This window comes from Adiantum capillus-veneris, chromosome 26 (assembly GCF_014529385.1).
Source record: "Adiantum capillus-veneris isolate H3 chromosome 26, ASM1452938v2, whole genome shotgun sequence".
In the NCBI taxonomy this organism is placed as follows: Eukaryota; Viridiplantae; Streptophyta; class Polypodiopsida; order Polypodiales; family Pteridaceae; genus Adiantum; species Adiantum capillus-veneris.
Genome location: NC_140956.1, coordinates 32,277,941 through 32,303,570, shown reverse-complemented (window position 1 = coordinate 32,303,570; position 25,630 = coordinate 32,277,941). Strand labels below are relative to the sequence as shown.

Below are 25,630 nucleotides of genomic sequence, written 5' to 3'. Positions count from 1 at the left end.
GTATTTTATGTCCAAAGACCTTGATCTTGAGATCTTCTAGCATCCCAATAGGTTTAACAATAGACCCATTGGCCATCTTTACTATTATGGTTGTGGTCACAAGGTGAGGTCTTCCCATAGTTTCCCAACAATTTTTAGTCACAATGCTAACCCCAGCGCCACCATCAAGGATTCCCTTCACAGTTATACCTTGGTAGTGATTGGTATGGTTGCATTGGATTCATCTCCCTCAAAGTATTGTCTCAACTTGTTAAGAGGTATTTCTACAACACGGTTCTCATCTAGGTTGGGTTGGGGATCTAAGTGTTCCTCCTCTATTGGCATTTCCCTAGCTCCATCCATCTGTGCAAATTGTGGTAGCCCGACCTTCAGTTCTCCATTGAGGAAAGCTCGAAGAGCTAAGAATAGCTCAGGGTCTCCATATAGTTTGGACATGATGATGGTTCTAACTTCGGAAGCTATGAAATCTATCAATTTGGCAATATTTAACGGCACCTTTTGGGCTTCAGTCCCTTGACGTGGGGAAGATGGGATCTCCATTTCTTTGATAGGGTCAGGTAGTCCCTCTGTAAACATTCTTTCCAACAAGAAGTGAGTACACCCACTTTCCCATGACTTTAAGTCACTTTCTTCTTGAATGACACTAGGTATGGCTAAGGGTCTATGGACATTCTGAGGTTTTTGTTGCGTAGGGAACATTGTGTCTGTAATCTGGATCTACCTAGGTGCCGGCTCTAGATCCCTTTGGATATCTTCTACCAAACTCCTTAATTGCTTGACTCGCTAGATCTCCTCTATAGGGTTTGGATAAGTTCTTATCTTTTTCTTGGATCCTGGCCATTGTGGCTCATGACGATCTTCCTTGTTGGTTTCTTTCTTAGTGGTCATTTTGGTCTCCATGGTTTCACCTGAATCAGAATCCTCTTCAACGTCGTTCATATATACGGGGTCGTCACCAGTTCCTATGTTGGTCTTTGAACTGGGGTCTGACTTCGCTGCTTTTTGTGATCTCTTCCTTCGTGTTTTCTTCTTCTTCTGAGATTGGACAATTGATGCTGTGTCTCTTTCTTCAAGAATATAATTTTGTTTTTGGAGCATCGATCGTGTGAGTACGTTTACTGGTACCACCGGTGTACTTGGTGATGGCTCCTCGATAACCTGAATCAAGTTTAATGGCGTGATCTTCGGCGCATGTGGATTATTCGGACATTGGGCAATCAAATGATCTATGCCACATTGATTACACATGAGTATTGGCATTGTAGACGTGCTCGCTTGATTGGTTTGTATTAGTGTGGCGTTCTTTTGTAGCCTAATAGATATCGGCCACACGATGTGGACCTCCACACTTGTAGCATTGAAGAGGTGGTCTCTTGGTAGTGTAATTGATATTTTGGCCTCTTGCAGCAAGAGCAGCTACTTGATAGACAGGTTTGACTTGTCCCCAATAGTCCTCCATGTAGTATTGTGGACTTTCTTCAAGCGCATCCATCCCATAGGAAATATTAGGGTCTATATCTTCCTCACAACCTTCGAAACAAGCAATATATGACTCACAACCCACTTGATTCACTGAAGTGATTCTCGGATGTGGTGGTTGCGCTCCTAGCACTGGAGGTGGTAAGGGTGTTGTTTGAACAACATTTTGGACCCTAGGGACCATGTGTTGTGACGTTTTTTCAAGAGGCGGGGTCGGCATCAATGCAGGCACTCGAGGTGTGTCTGTCCATGCTAAGGTTGATCTATTGGCCATCGCGCGCTTAAATACTATGCAATCCTTAGCATGATGACCATACCTCCCACACGCATTGCAATTCCCATTGAATTTCACTCTAAAAGTAGGGCATTCACTGGTACTATGTGGACCATAGTATACTCAGCACCATTTGGATATATATGATTGTTTTGTGGAGCACGATTGTCTCTAAGACTCTCTTGAATAGCCTTGGTGAGATCTGCTAAAGTCATCTCAGATATCTTTGGCTCCTTAGAAATAGGATTTAGGGTCATTGGTTGATGCCCCGATGCTTGCGAGCTAATAGATTTAGGCTCAACAGACACTCTTTCTCCTTGAATCATTAAATTATCCTCCAATTGGATCACATTGGTGGTGACTGCTTCCCAAATGGTGATACCTCTAATGACTAGGCCATTGTAGATATCCTCATGTCGTAATCCCCTAATGAATCTATCAAGCAATTGATTATTATTGAAGTGCTCATTTGGATTAAACGAGAATTCAAATGCTTTAAGCGACTAATAAAGTCTCTCACCGACTCTCCTTCCTCACGTTGGGCTTTCTCGAGCTGAGAGGCTACACCCCAAAGCACTCCCTCTCATATGTATTCTTTCAAGAATAGTCTCCTAAGAGTAGGGTAAATCATTTTTTCTTCCACCCTTAGGGTTCTATACCAATCCCCAGCCTTTCCACTTAAGGTTAGGCTTAAAGCATTACTCTTATGCAAGTCATTTTGTTCTCCTAGAGAATCGCATATTTGTTCAAACAGTTCGATATGCTTTCTCACATCCCCGTCTCCACTAAATTTTTGTGTGAGCTTGTCTATTTGTACTGCCTTACTTCTAGGTCCTTTATCAGGCATGTTACGCATATTCTCAGCAATAGATCGATCGATAGCTTGAGTAAACGTTGCCAAGTCACCTATGTGAGCAGGCACCGTGGGTCAAGGCGCTCCAAGGACTACATGTGGAGTAGGTATTGGCATTGGGCTTGGCGTATAGAAAGCCCTTGGGTTCCACGGCTGGTACGGTGTTGTGCCATGTGGCGGCCCAAAGTTTTTATGTGTGGCCCTAGGCATAGTAGACGTCGGATGTGACATGCTAATGCTAGCCGGTATGGTCCCATGGAAATAAGAGCTTGGGTGTTGTGGTTGTGGAGCATAGGTTGTTGAAACAATGGGAGGGGTAGGGACTACATGATTACGAGGACCCATAGGCGCATACGTTTGGTACACACTTGTGGGTACTATTGCAGGCATTGAGCTACCATGTAGCAGTGCTTTACTAACAAATGAGGTCCATGGCATGTTTCTTGGCATGCCCATCATTGGGGTAGGCATGGTAGCCGTGGTGTCATCAAGGGAAATATGAGCTAGACTTGGAAAAGTAAACCTATCACTTGTGGCTCAGATTGCACTGAGACCCCGGGCAAAACAACATATGGGGGATCTATCGGACTTACCGAGGGAGTCTCCATTTGCGATAAGGTTGGTTGTTTAGCCTTCCCTGTATCCAAGAATCTCATGAGACCCGTTGAAGGCATGTGGATTCCCTTGTTCTATCTCTCTAGCTCAATAACCCTATGGATGACCTCACAAACTCTTTGTTGTTGATCCTCACGCTAGTAGCACCCGTTGTGGATTGTAGGACATTTAACCAACCCACGTGATAGGTGTGACCTGTGTATAGGTCGGTTAGAGTTTCCGTTTGTAGTTCGTACTCTTAGTTCTCATTTAAGAACGCTCCATCTAGGATAGAGGTGTTAGGGGTGTCCTTTGAACTAGATGCAATGTGGCTCTCTATGGGTTGACCCTTAGTGGTCGCTAATTCAAGAGCACTCGATTGCTCTCCTAGCAATGATATTGACATAGGAGCTTTTGCTTTTAACTCTCTTTGTTGCTCCGCTTTGCGTAAGCTCTCAATTTCCTTTTCCCTAGCCCGCGATGATATACCACTCAACTTCTTGTACTTCGGCAAGGCTTCTACCATCACGTAATATAACCTCGGAGGGGAGTAGCTCTAAAGAGTCAAGGGGTGCAGTGAATGGAGTATTCACATGCACGCTCTCTAAAGGCATAGGGTCTACGTTGGTCATGAATGGCGAATTTACTTACCCAACCCCCTCATTTACATCGTTAGCTCCATGTTCGGAGGGAGTGGCTCTACTAAAGGTTTCCTTGAAGCGGCTAAGCAACTCGGCCCGGGCCGTGGACCCATGGCATGCATGTCTTGGCTTGAGCTATCAAGATTAGGCATTGGGAAATCCTCCATGACATCGTAGTCAGAGGAAGAGTCACTAGCCTCTATGTTTGGGTCTTGGTTTGTACTACCTTGGGTCCCCGCCGTGGACCCGGAACCTAAGGTAGGTGGATATTGAGAACTCGTGTAAGTCAAAATGCTCTCTAGTTTCTCGGCCTCTAGCACATCACCAGAGCGCAGATTCATGTGCCTTTGGCACCCTACAAGCGTCGACGAATAACCTCGAAGGTTAACCGCTTACTTTTTTAGGCGTCCGTTTTCACTCGTCTTTTGATGTTTTTTTTTAATGTTTTTTAAAAATATTTTTTAATGATCAGTTTTTGGATTAAAGCGTGTGATAGCTCGAAACAAGCGTATCGCTTAGGGAGTCGTGGTGTGCTTTACAGCACAACGTTCGGTTATCCAAAGCTCCCTTGGTCCTCAAAAAGGTTGATTTTTACCTACGTGTGAGGCTAAAACACGTAATTTGAAAGGGTGATTGAGGCCTGAGCCTGAGTGTGAGCTTGAGCTTGGGTATGGGCTTGGGTTTGGGGGATATTCCCGATCTCAGTCCTACCTTTAAATTTTTATTTTTTATTATTATTATTTATTATCATTATTATTTTTTATTTTTTTGGCATAAGGTCGCTGCGGCCGCGCTGTGCACGCAAGCACACACACCTAATCTACCTACTTACAACTAATACAGGTACTCTTACACACTAACACACTACTACACTAACTCACTGTCTAACAGAACTACTTAATCTACTTTACACGGAACTAACATTATGGATATACAACCTTAATACTAACACCTTATCACAGAGAAAACATAGTACCTTTCAAAACCTTATAACAAAGAAAACACAGTACCAAAACAAACTCCTTCTCAACCCACATACCTTCCTTCTCTACCTTTCCACCAATTGAAATTGCACCACAGGCACGGCATTTCCCCTGCAGCGGCACCAAAAATGTGTGCGTCTGTCGCACATGTCAATGCAAGGAACTTGCCGATACACTATGTGCGAACCACAAATGGCTCCAAGCACACAACCAAACTAGTCTAGCAAGCTCAAGAGAGCAAGGGTGTGTCACTCACCGCTCTACGCTCGCCTTTGTGGAGGATTCCTCGCCGCGAAGAAGAAGGAGCCGTCGTCGTGCCGTCATCGCAATGCTCGATCACTCTCTCTCTCTCTCTCTCTCTCTCTCTCTCTCTCTCTCTCTCTCTCTCTCTCTCTCTCTCTCTCTCTCCCACACACACACACACACACATACACACACACACACACACAAGGAGGTGAAGAAGAAGAAGATGGAGATGGAGATGGAGCAAGAGCACTCTTCAACTGCACAAATGAAAGAATGAGCGAATTTTAGGTTTAGTTGACTTTTATATGAGCTCGCTCCATTCACACTTGGGCACCCATGCTTAGCCAACTAGCCCTTGAATGTTCCAGTTAGAGTGCGCCTCTCATCGGCGATCACTCTTACCCTTTTCCTATTGGACCGACAAGCCCGATACGTGACTCTACCAAATAAAATAATACGGTGTCTATCGTAGGTGATAGGAATGTACGTGAGGGTTAACAAGTGTTTTTTGCACCCTATCAACTTGATTTTTTACATTGTTGTGTGTACTATAAATATTTTTTCAGGTAAAAGTAACCTTGAATCCTCAAAAAGAGAATTAGTGAAGGACCAAGTTGGCATTGAAGGTTTCTTTTGCCATACCTGTTTTATCTTCCTTGAATCTGCATTCGCGTTGGTTGGGTGGTCCTTCTTTGATTGTGAAGACTCCATTATCTGTTTGATTCTCCAATTAGGCATGTTGATAGGATTCTTTGATGTTGTTGTAGGCCTCTGTTCACTATTAGCATTTGGCTTTTGACTAGGAGCATTGGAAGACTTAGGAATCCAAATTTCTTGAGAACCTTTGTATCTCCTTTGTTGACTTTGCTTTGCTCTAGGTCCTGCTGATACCTTGATATCTTCAAGCAGGTCTGGTTTAGTTGCAATTGGCTTGTGGTTGACTGGTAGCCAAATCTTTGTATAACTTGTGTAGAATCCTTGTCCAAGAGGAAGATTCTTTGAGACCTGGTTGTTATAAATCCTCTTGAGAGTTATGTTAGACTTTAGCATCTTTCAATGTTGTTTTATTATATACATGCTTCTTAGGTATCCTAGGAGATTGTCGAGTTTGATACCTTATGGGCCTTCTTTCTTGGGAGGGACTTGACGTTACTTCATAAGCTCTAACCTGCAGTTTTGGTACCCATATATGTTTGTTATCTCCATGGTACTCTTGTTCCTTTAAGCTCCACTATGATTCTATTTATCCCATGTGTTAGTCTTTCTGTGTTGATTCCCTGTCTTTAATCCAAATTAGATCATTGACTTTGGCTAAACTTCTCGGAACAAACACTTGCTTGACTTTCCTTTTCTTTCTTGAGTACGTTGGTTGACATACCTTTGATTTTTTGGGTGTCTCCTTAGAGGTTTTAGTTGGGTCATCAATTGACTTGAAGTTTTGAAAGCCTGACTTGCTTGAAGAAGTTGATCCATGAGGGTTCTTTGATGTAGAGGCATATGCTATCACACCTTTCGTGTTATTGGATGGAAGGTCCACTTTGGCTTTACCTTTGTCTGCAAGATTTGTCTTTGATTCTTGTGACTTTTATAACTCTGAATCTAGCATTATTGTAGCCTTACCCATAATTTCTCTATTACTTGGCTTGCCCTGAGTCACTAGAATGCTCTGGATATTGTCTGCAACCATATTTCCATTTTCTTCTTTATCTAGTAGAGCATTGCATCTGACATTCGCTCCTTTTGTATTGCTGAGTACTTTAGCTATTCTCATTGTTGGTTCTATTGAAGATCTCTGTCCTGCATTTTCCATGGTCTCATCTTGATCCAATTGTGTCTCTCTGGAGGGTCGCTTGAGACTTTGTTTTCCAATCTGATTTACATCGGTTGATTCAGCTGGCAATGAGTGATGATCTTTGAACTTCCTATTGCTTCCTGATTTTTTGCAACCTCATTCTACTTTACTTTTGGCTTTGGTGGTATTCCCTGCTCAATAGCTTTCGCGGTTGCTCTTTTCTCTGTTTGATGAAGATAAATCATCCACAACAAGGTTTGCTTTGATATCAGTCTCCATTTTAACTATGTTTGAGGACTTTTTGTTGTCGTCCGAGGGTGACCAGTCTTGGTCTTCATTCTTTGTTGTCTATGATGACTCCATCATGTTTGCATTCCGTATCTCTAAAACCTTCTGAGATAGTGGCTTTCCCAATATGAGGCCATCAAGTACATATTTTAATGTGATCACATGGAATTGAGCAATGATGATCTATGGACCTATTTGAATGGCGGTGGAGATGATTCCCCAGCATTCTGCTTGTTTGTCTTCAGATATGCTAACAAATTCAGGAGCATCTTCCAGCTGTGGTTGGCCACAATTTTTCCAAGTGCGAAAAGACATGAGGTTCTTGTCTAACTAAAAATCTAGTTTTACTTTGCTTGTGAGTTTTTTTTATTCTCACCAACAATGTTGCGCTTGATCATCTCATGATTTGTGTCTGAATTGACTACTTTTGTTGTGGCAGTGTCCTTGAATTGAACTTTTTCTTCAACTTCTTTGCTTTGACCATTTTCTTCAATCGATGTTGACTCCATTTTCTGTAATATTTCACTTTAGCTTTTATTGACTTTGACTTTTTTGTCACCTGGTTTGGAAACTTGAGGCTTTGCATCATCTTCAGATAGTCCTTGACTTCAATCGGCGGGCCATCCGTATGGGTTTTTATAAGGTCATGATCTTGCTTCTTGTTGATAGTTGTTACCATGTGCATCTTGATATGCATGGGGTGAGCTTGGTCACATGCATTTGCTTGAGCAATATGGGATTTTTTGGCTTTTGGCTTTGACTTGTGGAGATCAACCAAAACTTTTGTTCTTGATGATCTTCATACATGCATTTTTGTGTAGATTTGATGGGATCTGGGTCAATGGGAAACTTTCAACAACCATATGATCTTTCAATGGTTTTTGCTTTGAAGGGGTCTGCTAGCTAGAAGTTTTTGGGCTTCTAATTGACATTGCGGTTCTTGGTACATGAGCTGAGATTGATGGATTTGTAGTTCCCCCCTTCCTAGGGTGATCACTATAGCCTTCTCCATTATGAGAGTTTAAAACTCTTTGGCTCTGGTTTAGTCTCACCTTTTGGGAGTGTGAATGCACACTTTGGATAGCATTGTTGATGTTTGGCATATGTAAGCCTTCTGCATAGTTTCCTATGTATCTCATGAAAGATGACAATTTATTCCCCAAGTCAAGCTATAGATAGCATTATCTTTGCCGTGATATTGTATATCCCATGGGTCTCCTATGATATGAGCTTTTTGTGGTTTCAGGACCCAAGGCATCATAGATTTTAGACTCTCGTCTATATCTACAATTGTTTTGGTCAAAGTATATGCTCGTTTGGGCACAAGTCTAAGTCTGATTTCCGATGGAGGAGAGTTTGGCTCTGAATAGATTTTTGGGTTCACTCGGGTAATATCCTTAAGCTCTAGAGATGATGTGTTATAATGGTTTGTATCCTCTAAAATAAACCATCCTTTTTTGTCTATCATTGGACGTACGTCTATGAGCTGGTATGTGGACCGTTCAAACACGGGTTGATCCTTTTTGTACAATTGTCCTTTTTGGTCTACATAGTGTGCATATGAATTATGGGTGCCATACAATGCTAACAACATTCTGTTTGATGTGTCCCTTAGACTCATGAATGATTGCACACTTGTGGAAGTGGATGCAGAATCATTTGCAAACCTAACAGTCTTTTCAACATTCGGTGATAGCTGGACATCTTGACCAAATTCATGCAAGAATTTGTTGTTCAAACAATCAATTTTAAGCTTTTTAGTTGCATGTGCATCTTTATGCTGATTTTGAACTTACAGTGCTTTTACTAGTGCTTCTGACGATAATGTAGAATCATTTGATTGCATTAAAAGTGACGAGTTAGATGCACTTACATCGCGATTCGCATTTCCAATCTGCTATGTGCCTTGCTTGGCAGTTGATGTGTCCCTGTTGTCTGGTTTTCTTGGACAATCTTCGACAAAATGTCCATTTTTTTGTCCACAATCTGAGCAATATGCCCTGAATGGTGGTATTTTATTTGGTTCTGTCATGTCAATCTCTAGCTGAGAAGTTTCTACTTCTATGCTTGCCAAGTTGTTGGCATCTTCTTTCAAAACAATAAGCATCAAGTTGTAGACTGCTCCATCTTAACCTTTGTATTGTCTTTGACCTGGTTCTCCAATTAGATTGGCTTCTATTGGTTGATCTGTTGGATCTTGCAATTGTGGCTCTCGACTATAGATCTGACTACTGTAATCCATGTACAATGACCCTGATTGCATATGCATCGACAGTATGTTTTGCTAGTTTGTGCAAGGTTTTGGATAACCACTTGGATCAATCTTTTGCAATTCTATTTGCACTTCATTTTTGAGCTTGTAATACATGGCTCCACTGAAGTCTGTGAACATCTGGGAGATCTCTGAATCTGGCTTTACTCTGATCAATATGATCTTCGCTCCTATGTTGCATTTGTTGCTCATAAGATACCTATGACCTTCTAAATCTGTATACAAAACCTTATCTCCAATGTAGCCATAGAGCTGTAAAATCTGCTCTATTACATTTGTATATATGTTGCTACTGCTACTGGTTATCTTTGGTTCTTGTGCATTTGAACTCTCGGCTTGACTTGAGTCCGTGTTGTCTTGGTCTCTAAGAACTAGCTCTTAGCAAATCCTGGTGTTGATTAGCAGAATTACTCCAACTCGAGTTTGATAAGAGTGATTTTGCCAAAGTACTTTTGGCAATTGATTGCTCTTAGACTCACAAGAGTTGATTAACTCTAGCTCGAAAGTGTCAGAATTGATTGCAGCCTTTGAAATGATGAAAATCTAGGCCTTGAATAACCTAACCTACAATCCAATGTGATTTGTGTCCCTGTTCGTCCAATTGGAAGATCGATTTGCAATGCAATTACTTACACTTTCCCGTTTTTGGTCGACACAATCACTTTTAGTTCTTCTATGTGCTTTGACTGCACTGCGGTCCAACTTTCAAATTTGAGCTAGAACAATGATGTTCTTGGTCTGTGTATATCACTTCAATATGAGCTAAGTGAGTCAGCAAATGAGACGTCCAGATTCTACTCTTGCAAAGAGCTAAAGGACTAATCTGTAAGTTGAAAACTGAGTTAACATGTGCTAATTCGGATCTGTTGGAACCCACACTTTACCAGTGACCTTGTATTATGTTGTTCTAACATTGTACAAGCTCAAAAGTCCAAAATCTTATCTGTGGAGCTCAAAAGCAAATAATTTGATTATTTACTTTTTTAAGTTTTTACACTTTTTAGGCTTGTTTTTCCATGTAGACACCTTGTTGTAGTCTATGGACAAGTTTCATTGAGTTTGGACAAGATTTGTCCAAGTTATGAACTGTGTCCGCAGACTCTCAGTTTTTGAGAATTTGGCTTAAGTCCACTTTTGTGATTTAAATTTCACCAAATTTGATATGTGGAGTCTACTTGATATGCTTGACCTCGTGGTATACTCAATTGTGCAAAAATTCTTAATTCTGGAGCAGACGTTACTAATCGCGATTATTTACTCATGAGATTTTTTGTAACTTTTTGTCAAAATGTTGATACAAATAGGTTAAGCAACTCAACTTAAGCTCCCTAAGCTTCACCAAGTTTGGATGAATTATGCTCAATTTGTCAATAGTTTTTTGTTTGCAGACTCACTTTATAAATCTGGCCACAATTTTCACCTTAAAGATCCAAACCTTATCAAATTTGATATGAGTGCTCAATACAACATGATAGAAATTGTGGTATGCTTGGTTGGCCAAAAAAAACTGAAAAATTGGGCAAAAATAAATGATCACAATTATTTACTTCTTAAAAAAATTAGCATCTTGTTGGTCATCTGAGCATACATACATGTTAAACACTTTAAACTAAGCCTCAGAGTCAAGTTTCACCAAATTTGAACAAGATTTAGCAAGTCAAACTCAATTTCTCATTTTTACCAAGTTTTTGGCATGTTTTGTGATCCAAACTCTATGAGCCTTCACAAAAGATGTTTGTAATCATGCATAGAGTCTTTGGTATCAACCTTGATCCATTTTCACTCAAAGGCAAAAAGCGCGATTATTTACTTTTGACCTAAAATGAACATTTTTTGCACTTTGTTCAATACTCAGTCTTTTTGTGATATGTATTAAGCCTCTGAGTCAAGTTTTACCGAATTTGAACAAGATTCATCAAGTCAAACTCAATTTCTTGACAATCGGTACAGATTTCAATTTTTACCAAGTTTTTGGAATGTTTTGTGATTCAGACTCTATAAGACTTCACAAAAGATGTTTGTAATCATGCATAGAGTCTATGGTATTAACCTTGATCTATTTTGAGCCAAAAGCAAAAAATACAATTATTTACTTTTGACCTAAAATGAACAATTTTTGCAATTTTTTCACTGGTCAGTCTTTTTGTGACATGTTTTAAACCTCTGAGTCAAGTTCCACCAAATTTGAACAAGATTTATCAAGTCAAACTCAATTTCTCGACAATCGGTACAGATTTTAATTTTTACCAAGTTTTTTGCTTGTTTTGAGATCCAAACTCTATGAGCCTTCACAAAAGATGTTTGTAATCAAGCATAGAGTCTTTGGTATCAACCTTGATCCATTTTGACCCAAAAGCAAAAAATACGATTATTTACTTTTGACCTAAAATGAACACTTTTTTCAACTTTTTCAATGGACAGTTTTTTTTTGACATGTTTTAAGCCTCTGAGTCAAGTCAAAACTTAATTTGGCCTAAAATCTAAAGAAAAAGTAATCTCGAGAAAAAGTAAATAATTCGAGTTTTTGCAAACTCTTGAAAATTTACCTCAAATGCATCCTTAAGCTTACCCATTGGTTCATATAACTTTTATGACCATAATCTCCAGCCGGTTCAATGGTGGACGGTCTTTGATGATGTTTCAAGCCGTAGACTTGAAATTTTGCAACTTCACATAACAACTCACATATGATTCCTTTGGAGTGAGCAATGATTTGAGATCTCACTTCGGATTCTACTTAGCTTACTCCTAGGTTCCACTGCAACTAGGTTGTGGAAAGTGTCCACAAACACTTCTTTTCTTGTTTTTTATGGTTTCTTGAGCATTGATCTTAAGATTTGTCTTGTCCATCAATCATTCTCAAAATTCTAACCTAATCCTACAATCCTACAAGGTACTTAGCAAGTACAATCTACTCCCAGGCTACCTCTACATAGCAAAAGACGACACTCTTAAGCTATGCGGTTTTTAAGAGAAAGTTTAACTCTAGGTGAACCTAGAGAAAGTTAATGGACAACTACACTAGACTCTCTTGTTTTCCCTAGTTTAGGTCTATTCATCCCCGACAATGGCGCCAAATGTGGGATGGGTTTCCAACCTCACTCTTATCTTATTGCAGGCATAGCGAGAATACAAACATAATTGTCAATCCATGGGACAAAGCTGACTCGACTAATGCATAGAAGCTACAAGAGGGTGTCAATCTCTTGGAAAACAACAGACACCTCGCATCTAACTCAAGCTACACTCAAATGATCAAAGCCATCAAAAGATAATCACTAATTGGCAAACAAATCATAACCGTTACAGCATCAAACGACATCCGAATGTTAGGAAACTTCTAGGACATGTATATAAGACCTAAGCACACATACTTATAGTCTCAAAAGCACGATTATTAACAGCAGTGAGTTTTTGAGGTAGTCGTTTTTCGACCTCGAATGCATCTAAATGCTTAGCAATGATTCCCTAATTGCTTATTTTGTGATTTCCTACCTTAAATTCCTACTTATGATGAAATTAGGCCGTGGATTGCTCAACCTAGGTACACTAACTAACCTATGCTTACATCTTGGAACTCTTATTGAGCCTGTAACACGTTACAATTATCACAATGGCTAAATAAATCGAGAAGTTACAAACATGGCCATTTTGGAAAAATGTGTAACTCCAATCTTCATTGATTCTTCATATTCATCTTCGATGTGCATTCATAAGGCTTCAATCTTCAGCTTCTGTTAACTGACATCGGCTTAGTTAACAGAAAGGCGTTGTGTCTGGTAACTTGGAGGATCTGTGTGTGTGTGAACAAGATCAAAAGCCCTCTATAAGCTGTAACATGCGTGTCGGTGTAGGTATGTGCCAATTTTTGCCCCGAGCAGAAATATGCTAGCCGAATAGCCGCCAAAGGTGTCGTAGTCGAAAATCATGCCGTAGAGCATGATCGGTGCATTTGGTGCCAATGTCGGGTGTTACTCCTCTATGGTAGAGGCACCTCACCCGTGCGTGTGGCGAGCACAACTGTCAATCGCTAGAAAAAGTCCTCCGCGTGAAACCTGTGTTGGGTCGGATATCATGAAATCCGTCGTAATGTGTAATCATGTCAAGCCGGTACGCTAGAAATGGTGTCGAGACATCGAGGTCGTCGAGATTCTGAGTCGATGTCCAAACATGAGAGCCGGTGTCCAAACGGTTCTAATCGCCGATGTCGATGTCATCTCCCGCCGTCGGACGAGAGTGGCTAGCCAAATAGCCATAGATGCTTCGAGGTTGAGGTCATCGATGCTTCAAGCCACCTGTTGGGGGTTCCCATCGTTGCATAGCTCCAATGACCAACAAAATTATCAATCCGGAGGGATGAGCTACCCGGCTAGGGCATGGAAACACTCACACGATTAGTGAACTAATCATGGCAACATGAATGGTGACTCTATGAGGTGAGCTTCTCGACCTATGGAGAAGCTAAGCCACAATGATGGGCAATCTCCACATCCACTTCTCTTTACCTCTAATCAACCTAATCAGACACACTAACGATTGCAAGACGCACACAACACTAATTCTATCATGCAACACACTAAACGCAAGCACACACACATAGATCTATCAAGATCACACTCCAATCAAACCTGCATGCACACACAAGCAAAAGAGGGTCAGGTTTATGCTCTAGGCTATATTACTATTTTTGGCAATGGTTCTTGGATGGTGTGTAAAGCAAATTTGGTTGTCATAAAAGGTCACAAATTTGTTTCATGGTACTCTGTATATGTCTCTTCAGTCAAAGAGAGTTCTATCTATGTAGCCGAGCAGTCTTCTACTGAGTTGTGGCATAGCCGGCTAGCCATATGAGCCAAAAAGGAATGAAAATCCGTCAACTTGTGGGCTACTTATCTTTGTTAAACTATTATGATTTTAATTTATGTGAGCATTGCATCTATGGCAAGCAAACTAAGCAAACTTCCTCGCCATTACATCGAGAGTTGAGAATCCATTTAGATTTGATTCATAGCGATTTATGTGGGCCTATGCCACACAAATATCTAGGGGGAGTACTATATTTCCTAACATTCATAAATGACTCTACTTAGAAGATGTGGGTCTACCTCCTGAAGGGGAAAGAAGAAGTGTTTGCTACATTCCATAAATTCTTAGCCATGGTTGAGAACCAATCTGGTCAAAAGCTAAAAGCTTTTCGAACAGAAAATGGTGGAGAGTATTTCTTCACAAAGTTCAAGAATTTATGTAGCAAACGAGGGATTCGACGACATTTTATGTATGAATGGTACGATTCAAGAAAGATTCACAGCCATGTTATCTATGGTGAATTTACCTCTTGAGTTTTGTGGAGAGGCTATTATGACAATTGTACACGTCATCAATAGATCGCCTAGTACTCTGTTGAATTTTAAGATTCTGTAGGAGATGTGGACGGACAAACATCCCAATTATGATAGATTACGTGTATTTGGGTGTGAGGCATTCTCACATGTGCCAAAAGAGCTTAGGCAAAAATCGGATTCCAAATCACACAAGTGCATCTTCATTGGTTATGGTACAGATGGAGAGATGGCATATCATCTCTGGCACCCAGAATGTAGAAAGGTCATTCGCAACTCACAGGTGATATTCAATGAGTCAGTCTAAAATGCATAGACAACCTGTTAAAGAGGACGAATATCGGAAGTCAGATTTGAGGATGTAGTCTCCATAAATTTGAAAAAATCAACTCAGTCTACAGGTGAAATTCCTACCACTAGTAGTGCTCCAGAGAGAGAAGAATCCAACATTCAAGCAGTGAGGAGATCTACACGTGTATCTCAAGCACCTGAGCATTTTGAGCCAGGATTGGACTATGTGTTAGTTACTGACTACAATGAACCCACTTGTTTCAAAGAAGCTATTCAAATGGAAGATAGCGTGAAGTGGGCGCAATCTATGCAATCTGAGTACAACTGGATTGTGAACAATGAGACATGGGACTTGGTTGAATTGTCAGAAGGCAAGCATGCCTTACCTTGCAAATGGGTTTACAAGAATAAGTTTACATCTGATGATCCTAAGCCTAAGTACAAGACTAGCTTGGTTACTAGAGAATTCAAGCAGCAAAAGGGAGTTGATTTTGATGAAATCTTATCACCAGTGGTCAAGCTGACTATATTGCATACAATGCTTCGTCTAGTCGCCATAGTGGACATGGGGCTTGTCCAAATGGATGTGAAGACAGTTTTTCTTCACGGGGACCTAGAAGAGGATGTTTACAGGAAGCGGCACCCTGGAGGTTTTGAGCAGCCTAGTAGAGAGGAGCTTGTGTGCAAACTCAAGAAAGCACTTTATGGCTTGAAGCAGGGTTCTAGGCAATGGTATCAAAAATTTCACGCTTTTATGCAGTCCCAAGGTTTTAAAAGGAGTCAAGAGGGTATATCTCTTATACAAAAAGGTAATAAAGAGACACAAGTTGGATGTGCTCACAATTGTGTGTTTCCCCCAAACCTTATGCTCTCTTCTTCTTCTTCTTCTTCCCCCTTCCTTGCATTCACGCGCATGAGAAAACCGCCCCTTCACCCTCTCTAGCTTAGAAAAATCTTCGTTCTCTTCTTAATGGGAAGAAGTATGTGCATTTTGGATGATACTTTTGGAGTTTTGTGCAACCTCCTCTCAAACTTAGAACGCTTCCTTGCTTATTATGGGCACACATTCAAGATCACATTAAAATCTCCTCCCATTAAGCCTTTACCCTTGATAGTTTTTTTTAAAATTAAAAAACAAAGGATTGTGATTTTAATGGCACTACCTTGGATTCCTATTGTCTCCAAAAGAGCCGTAATCCTTACAATTACAACCCCTTTGGAAATCTTTGCACCCTACACACCAAAATATATCCTTCAACCTCTTCAAACTCAAATAGAAATTGTTAGTGAAGGCTCTTGAGTATTTGCAAGATTTTGTTCTCTAGACTAAGAGCTAAAGAATCTTCCATTCCCCTTCTTTGATTTCTTTCTAGCTATTGGCAATAGTTTCTTCTCTAGACTAAGAGCTAAAGGATACTCCATTCCCCTTATTATCACTTGCTTTGCTCTAGATCATCTCTTCTACTTCTACACCTCTTTAATAATTGTCAAAGTGCCCTCTATACCTTTCACGTGTAACCTTCTCATGGCATGCTCCATCAATAAACCACTTTCTAGCTTGCTTACCTCCAATCCCAAGCGCCCACACCTTTTTGAACCCATCATTTGTTGTCTTAGCTCTCCTAACTTTGGTAAAGTTCTCTCTTTCATTGTCTGTCCCTAAACATATTTCCAATTTCCCTTTTCCTCTCCTTGAAATACTAAATGTGAGTATAATCCCTTCCTCTCTTCCTGGACAAATTGAAATTGAAAGGCATTTTCTTCCTCCACCCAAATCTAGGTTTGTTCTAACCTTCTATAGTCTTCTCTTCTGAATTCCCCTTGGACCTATCCTAGCCCTTTGATTCCATCTTCTTTCCACTTAATTGAGGTTTACTCTTGAAAATTTTCCTCTTGATGCATGGGGTCATAAGAAACTCTCTTGAAAAATTCCCTCTTGATACATGGGGTCATAAGAAACTCTCTTGAAAAATTCCCTCTTGATACATGGGGTCATAAGAAAAGATCTTTATAGAATCTCTATGTCCTACCTCACAAAAATAGTTCAACTTTTCTCTACTTTTTGAAGGAAGTTTCTAAAGCTTTACTCTTGTACCTCTCTTAATCCCTTACAAGGATATACCATCTTGTTTGTCCTTACAAGATTAGTGTAACTTCTAAAAGATCCCTATTTATGAAGGAACTTTCTACAGTTTTTCATATACCTCTCTTACTCCCTTAAAAGATAGTGCACCTTGAAACAATCCAACAAGATGAAAAGAACCTCATGTATACCCCTTGTACCCCTTTCCTTCCTTTGCATCCTCCTCCTCCTTATGTAAGGATTAACACTATTGATAATATAAACAAGTCAAATATATTTAGTGGTAATCTAATGTGTCTCTAAACACCCAGACCCATCCCCCCACCCTTGACCTTCTCTTTCTTTCTCTTACCTCCCTTTTCATTAGCTTTTTCTCTTGGTCCTATGGTGAGCATTACTTGCTTTTTTTTTTGTCCACCACATGAAATTTACATTCAAAAACTCATGCATTGCAAGTTATCTTTAGGTATTTTGGTATTCACACTGTTTTCTCTTCACATATGCAAACAATCTTGCATCCCTTTTAGAAACATAAAGTGGTATAATAGCATGTACAAGTTTATTATGTTAAGATATTTATGTACATCAACAAAATTGGTCACCTTCATAATTGAATCCGTCTTTTGGAAATGTAGGTTTTACCTCTCTTCTTTTTTGCAAAACCCACAATAGGTGGGTGAATATATTAAAGCCAAAAAAATTGCAATAACATCCGTGCTCAACACAAGCCATACAGAGAACCACCACCACGAGCCATACAATAGATCAACCATGAAGAGGATGCCACCAACCCAACTCGGGCTGCCACTCCGACCTATAGTTGCCCTCAAGATGCAGACAAAAACCGACAACAAACCATAACAATTCAAAAAAAAAAACCATAAGTTCATGGCTCTAGGGGGAGGATTGAGTCAACTCTTTCCTAGGTTTACATATGATCTCTTTCTTTTTTAAAGAAAAGCCTCTCAAGCACAAGTGCACAAAATATAAATTTGTTGTTTTAAACCATGGCATGTAAAACTTAGCCCTACTAATCACATTCACACTCATATTCTCTTATCCATGACTCATCCGTTTTTTTTTAAGTGCTCGATTGTGCTTGAATTGTAATAATCACAAAAAGTTACAATCACTCCTGGCATATCCTTCACGCATGGAACTCCATAAAGAAATGTACCACAAGGGATGTACATCCACAACTTCTCTTACTTGTTAAGCTTGCAATTTTTATTCCTTTCACAAATGATATTCCACTTGCATGACTCCAGAACAGAATTTGTGTCCAGAGGCTCACACTTCTTTCAAATGACATACAGTCCTCAATAATGTAGCTCTTATTATGTACATGTCAGCCAATAGATCCTCATTGTCAATGCATCTAGAGCCCATAGCAAGGTCGCGTCTAAAGAAGGGAGTTTTTAGATGTAAGAATACCCACCTGCAGACAGTGCCCATGAAGTTTCTAATTTCAAGACATCCCCAAAACAAGTGTGCGAGGGTTTTATTCGTGTGCTTGCATTTGACACAAGAACCTTCGGCTAGTCCTCTCGCTTTGGCTTTATCTCCACTTGGCATGAATCCAAAGAGAACCTTCCAAGGAATACTCTCTCTCTCTCTCTCTCTCTCTCTCTCTCTCTCTCTCTCTCTCTCTCTCTCTCCACATTTGGCTTTCCATATGTTTCCAACTACTTGAGACCATTTGCTTACAACCCACTTTTTGAACAGACCTTGTCGAGTGTTCGCTACAAGCCTAATCAAATCATAGCTTTTCATCTCTATCGATTTAATTTTGGGCAAACAAAACAATCTTTCTCCAAGCCATTTCCAAGCTTTCCAATCCATTGGTGTGGAGCAGGGAGGAAGGGTTAGGAGTAAGATTTTTCCAAGAAGTCTACCGATGAGGATCTCCTCTTGAAGCGAGAGATTGTAGCATAGCTTAAGATGCTCCAAGGCTTGCCAATCCCCTTTTTTAAACCCCCAAAAAGAATCCAAGGTAACAAAACCCTTATTATTAAGATTCCTTGCTATGTTCCATATCCATGACTCATCTTGTGGAAACACAAAATGATAGTTCTTGTGCTTTGTTAAAAGCAAGCTTTCATCAAGAAAACATACTATGAGTTTCAATCTACAAGACACAAGAATTTCCAAGGCCCTCCTAGATCCTAATAAAGGACAAAATTCCATCTGAAAAGAGGAGAAATTTCTATGATGAACGACCATAGTGGTGCAAAAATATTCATGTTTCGTTGGACATCTCTACAAACACGTGACATGTTCGCATAATGTTAACTAAAAATAAGAAGTTCGATAGTCCTTTCTCAAGCAAGTTTACAAAAATCTAGATGTTACTATAAGGGTATAGTTGATTTCTGAGTCGATTGAATTTCAGAAAAACTATTACATTTTGGTGCAACAACTTGAAAATTATAAGTTTCTCGTGTCGATTTAACCCAATATCCCTACTATTGTGGCTCATAAAGAAAGGCCGTAAAACCTTGGAAGTTTTCTTAGATTAGTGACTTGTGTGATGTGTAAACCAAATCTTTTACGTTTGTACATAACCAACTGGAGAAGATTCAGTTTGTCAATAGTTTCTCTAGTATTAGTATAGCTCATTTTCTAAAGAGTCAATAGATTTTTGGAAGAACATTTTGGCTATAACCTATGCCAAAATTTAAAGAAAGTTTGGCATAGGTGGATGCATAGGTGTTGGAGCTTGCGTATGGTTGCTTGAGATTATGTAACCACCATTACTTGTGTGTGTAACCACTATGACCTATAGACAAGGTGTAGGCCCACTTAGGTATTCTAAAACAAAGAAAGGAAAAGGAAGTCAATTGAGATCTTTCATGAAAAGACCAAGTTACTATGTAAAGAAAGTTTGGAGTTTTAAAGTGTTGCATGAGACTTTGATGGAAGAGCCCATTTAAAATATACAAGGAACGCATATAAAAATTTATATGCCTTTCTCCTTCTCCAAAGCATGTGTCAACGTGTCAAAACTAAAGTGGCTCTTCAAAATGATGTAGCTTCATTGTGTTGCATGTCATTCTAATCTTTGAGGAAATTCTTGACAAAGTGAAACTTCTCCAAATTAGTATGTACGGTCATGGAATATTTATCTTACATAGTGCACAAGTCTATAGGTCATAGTGGTTACACACATAAGTGATGGTGTAGGGAATGGTCTCCTGGAGACCGTTCCTTGTACTAACAGTGACCACGTGGCGACCGGCGGAGGCCTGGAGCCACTGTGGGAACTATTATTACAGAGGAATGGTCTCCTGGAGACCGTTCCTTGTACTAACAGTGACCACGTGGCGACCGGCGGAGGCCGGGAGCCACTGTGGGAACTGTTATTACAGAGGAATGGTCTCCAAGAGACCATTCCCAACCGTCAAATGTCCAGGGCGAGTGGGGCCAGAAAGCAACCTACGTGCGCATTCCCAGCATTGAAAGTGACATGGTGACACATTCTGTGCCACGAAAGCGACTCAAAGGCAGATTCGGCGCAACGAAAACGACCTTGCGATTACTCATGCTGATGTGTAGGTCAACGATTGGCTTTTAAAAAAAAGGAAGTTTTGCAGATTCCGCAGGTTGATGTGGCAAGTATCCAACGGCTTGAGAAGATAATCCTGTATTTTAATCACTAGTCAATGGAGGGCCACGATCTACAACCCCCCTCCCCTGGACTTTGACGATGGTTACATCATCTCAAGCAGCCATACACAAGCTCCAACACCTATGCATCCACCCAGAGCAAAAAAGACATACAAAAGTCCTGGATTTTGTGGAGCAATTCACAAAGTCGTCACACTTGCAAAAGATTGCTCACAAAGAAAGTTCCCAGGCAATGTTACCTAAAGAGCAGGTCACAATTGCTGTTACCTCGACCATGCTATGTACTTTGATAAAGATGACTGTCTCATTCACTTCTCAATTTTGGTCCTACAAATTGCACCACCTTCTTTTTTTTTCGACACACCATAGGGCCCACAGGGGGAGGTGCTTATCCCTTCCAAATATTAGCCATGTTATATGGTCGAGCAAGGGCCGCGTACCATCGGGCAAGAGCCACGAGTAGGCATCACCATGGCCACCTAATTGATGCACCACATGCTAGGAACGACGGAGAGAACTCTTGGCAACCAGCTAGGAACCTCCTCCTCGGGTGACCCACCCCAAGAGGAGGATGCACTTGAGTGTCCAAGGGCAAGAGCCCTAACAACGTGAACACCAGGTGAGCACAAGGTGTCCCTCTAGAGTGTGACCCAATAGGGGCATGGAACCCACAAACCGTAGGGTGAGAGGCCAAAGCCTTACCGTTAGACCAACTCTTTGGGAACCAAATTGCACCACCTTATCATGCTTCCACCCACATTGATTATAATAGAAGCCGTGTGACACATTAGGACTCTGGGCTACAACCAACTTGTGTTCCCAACAGTTAGCTTACATTATATACTCATTGCCCCATGGGACGAAATATGAGGTTAGCATGTAATTACAGTTATGCTTATTTTGATTGTGTAAAAACAGTTGCCTTCATGAAGCTCATAAACTAAGTTGGTAGATGCTCTCGTATTACCGCATCTACCTCACTCAAACAAGATGGCTAGACCAGGAGCAAATGAACCTGCATGCTGTTGACAAGACAAATTGCAGAGATCCCCTAAAAGCTCATTGCATTCTCAGAAAAGAAATTCTTCTCAAATATGTAAAGATGAATGTGGACAAGTCTCTAAAACCATTTATACAAGCAGCTCTACTAACACTAATGTAGCCTAATTGTGCATGAATTTCTCATTTTGTAGTCTGTGAAGGGCTTCACGCTTTCCGCATATAGAGTGTCTTGGATATGACTTTCTTAATGCAAAGCAAACATGCACAGTTCCCACATGCAGATCCAATCACATTATTATGAAACCACCGCAAAGATGTAGATTGTCAATCCAAATATATGCAAAGTGGCCGAGTGCGCGTGGCCATGTGATCCTGGATTATGACATGGGAAAATGCCACATGAAAATTCTGCCCAAGTCTCAAAAAATGCAGTTCCATCTCCAAACACGGAAGCCAGCCCGCATTAGCATTATCTGACAGTGCCTCCAGAATATTAGGAATTTTGTAACTGCAGTTCATCGAATCTCTACAGCCCTACCAATCAAAGCTTTGTACCTACCTCATGAGTAAAACAGGAACAATAATGCACACCCATTGAAAGCCCTATACTTGATAAGGCAACTTGGCAATAATGCTTAAAAGCCGCTATACTTTCCGAATTAAAATCAAAATTTGAGGCAGCACCCACATTACCATTATCAAGGCATGTCTTGATCTTCTAACTGCAATTCATCGCATCTCTACAGCCATACCCATCACTGCTTCATACTACCTTGGAGATAAAACAGGAACAATAATGTACACCACATTGGAAGAAAAACCTCTGCATGCATTGCTCTACAAATGCAGAGGCTGTGCAGATCCTCCCTGAAAAATCCCAGTAGAAAAGAGCTTTTCTGCCATTGGTGGAAAATTTGTGGGTATGGGCACCATGAAATTTACAATCTTCTCATGTACATTGTACCTGTTGGGCAAAGGGATGGACTATCAAAGACAGCCAAAAACAAATGTTTTCTGCTTTTAATTATATTGCAAAAAGGACCCACCTTATTTTCCGACCCTTAGAAGCCCTACGATCCACAACTTTCCTGTTTTTATGCCGAAGATTCCTCACCGGGTACAATGCCCCTACACAAAGAATGAGATCAGTATTCTTCGCACCAGGTAAAACCTACCCCAGAATTTCAATCACTTTAAGACAATCCTGTACAAACCCATAAGCAGGACAACATGTCCAAGGCTGAAGCCCACTCTTAGATTTCCAAAATGCTAAAAATGCACGCTAACTGCTAGGTGGCTGAGGAGTCATAGGCTAAAGACTGCGTAAACATCCTACCAAACTATACTTGGCTCCTCTACCCCAAAAAAAACCTTGGTCTCTGATCATTACTCTCAAATTGTAAAGTAGCACCGTGAAGTCCTTGATGTCAAGTTCTATGAAACACTTAAGGAAAAATTAAGTTCTCAAGGTGGCGCAGAAGATGCAAAATCTAGAACTGAAGACAACTTGCCTTTCCTCAAAATACTGGCAAAAGAAACGAAACTAAAAGCATGGAACCCCTAACATGGAGTCGAATACCTAATGAAGATGGATCGGAAGACTCCAGAAACTCGCGGAGTAACTCCTGATAGAACTCGGTATCATCTATCAGCTCAGGATCACCACTGAAGTCCTGCTTAACATAAATTATTTCAGCCAAACAACAGAACAAAAAGCTTCCAAGTTGTGTTTGCTTAATTCAATCCCGCCTTTCCCATTTCATGTTAGATGAGGAACTAGCTATCTCACCAAGAAAACAATTTAAGCAAAGCCTCTGCTGCCTGCTGCACATATTCTCCCCTTCTCCCCAAAAAAAGAAACCAAAACCCAAAACCACCACCATCACCACCACATTAATTTTTCTACAGAAACTTTTAAAAAGTGTCTCCCGAAACACATGAATCTAAATCCTTGCCACTTCCAAGTTTCATTCTCATTCCCCACTCACCTTTTCTCTGACCCTACCCCTCTTCAACCACACATTCACAGCCTCTTCTAGACACCACCAGGAAAACCCCCTGCAAGCCTTGGATGTCTAGCGTATGTGCACACTCTCACAATATACATTCCTGTATACTCTACACAAGGGAAGTGGGCTTTTTGACTACTGACCGCTAGCTTAAGTTCCCTAAAGCAAGTCCCTAACGAATCAAAAACACTTCTAAACTGCCTACAAAACAACATATTAGCATTCCATAACCAATAAGAAACATACAAACCTTAGTGCCTTCACTAAAATCATCTCCATTGTTGTTTAAAATATCGTCTTCAGCTTGTGCTGCAGGCTGCAAAAAGCCAACAAATTTTAACTTATTTCAATCAATGGCAGGCTATTGCAAGACGCACAGAAGAAACAACAATAAAACTTAAGTCGGCGCCTGCCTTGAAGGAAACATTTAATGTAGATGTTCTATACCGTTCCAATGACGTTTACAGAGGATCGCCTCAAGCGCATTCTTTGCAGCATACGTGAAAAATCCCGCATGTGAATTTCGATTTGTTGCGAAATACTCTGCAACATTTAAAGCAGTCATACGCATCACATATATAAGCAACAAACATTATAAATGCTGACTGTAGGTTGTCTGGAAGCATCGAAGCGCCTTATCATCACACCAGGCACTATTTCATCAGTTTAGTTAGCTTTACCAGATAATTCATGGTCCATTAAGGCACAGCAACATAGTGCCCTCTAGCCTCTCTTAAACCTCGACCTCTGAAAATAACCCGACGACTATCTTGAACGTCAAATGACTACAATACAACTAGGCCACTTATCTTGAACATCAACCTCTAGGCATGCTTACACCTTCACTTAACTTCACCCTTGACTGCCCGCTTTCAAAAAAAAATCCTTGAATAGAACGCCGGCATTCAGAACTTCTAAAACTAGCCCTTGCCATTATGTCTCATAACAAGACTGACACTAAGTGATAGCTCAAGTGAAACAATGCAGGACTCTGTGGAAAAACACTCCATAATATAACGTTCATGCAAGATGAATGACTGCAGTAACACAAACTTGATTGAATGCTCTAAGCTTGCTTTTTGATGCAGCGGCTCCTGTTGACAATTGTGTCTTCCGCTGCCACCTGTCCACTGAGTTGTTTCGGAATGGTGCAAACCTGGAACACAGCTTAAACCCTCAAATGACTTGCAGACTAAATCAGGAGTTTCACCATGCCAACAGAACGTCCATTTCTCATTATCATTTGACGCACTCAAAAGGAACTCAAAAAAACCAGCTCATGCACATTCATAAACGCAGCTCCTTTTCTAGCTTAAGGGTCTCCTCCAGCAATTGAGAAATGATTCTTAGACTACCTGCATATCCACGGCCCAGGGAGACCCTAGAACTCCAGTCAAATAGCAGCAAAAGGAATACATATGCAGGAATACATTGTAGCATAAACTTTGCATGCCTCGTTTTCACATTTGCAGCTAAAAGGTTTTCAGTCTAAGCCTTGAAGGTTGCTTGTGAGCTTGCGAGCTGTTAAAAAGGCATGTAACACTTACCTTTGAGAAACAAATCAGACTCAAAAAAGGTCATTCAATCATTCCTGCTCACAAGCATACAAACTCACAACATTGCATCGAATGACAGATCTGGTCGTTGTACAAAAAGCCTTCTTTCTCTTATTTATTACAAAAGCCCCCATGAAGGATTGGACCTGCCGATGTTTACGATGGGACTTTTGCACTAAAGCATGCTTGAAAGGATATTTCAACAGCCTTACTAGACAATGGGACATGATTGGCGAGCACTCTTATTTTGCTAGTTCAAATCAATGGTACATTGGTCTGCACAACTGGGACTAGTTTTCAG

At 40.6% G+C, this 25,630-nt stretch overlaps 1 protein-coding gene across 2 annotated transcripts in view; it reads right to left on the bottom strand.

Annotated features, from left to right (window-relative positions):
- Positions 1–22,032: 22,032 nt before the first annotated feature.
- LOC147423218 (uncharacterized) overlaps positions 22,033–25,630 on the bottom strand; it is a 32,082-nt gene continuing 28,484 nt past the window's right edge. For both annotated transcript variants that reach the window (XM_086500930.1, XM_086500931.1), the window contains exons 10-15: positions 24,827–24,929; positions 24,221–24,316; positions 24,024–24,089; positions 23,344–23,437; positions 22,811–22,892; positions 22,033–22,728 (exon numbers count right to left, since the gene is read on the bottom strand). In XM_086500930.1, coding sequence (XP_086357056.1) covers positions 22,602–22,728; positions 22,811–22,892; positions 23,344–23,437; positions 24,024–24,089; positions 24,221–24,316; positions 24,827–24,929 — 568 coding nt within the window. In that variant the 3' untranslated portion in view covers positions 22,033–22,601. The remainder of the gene's footprint in view (positions 22,729–22,810; positions 22,893–23,343; positions 23,438–24,023; positions 24,090–24,220; positions 24,317–24,826; positions 24,930–25,630) is intronic.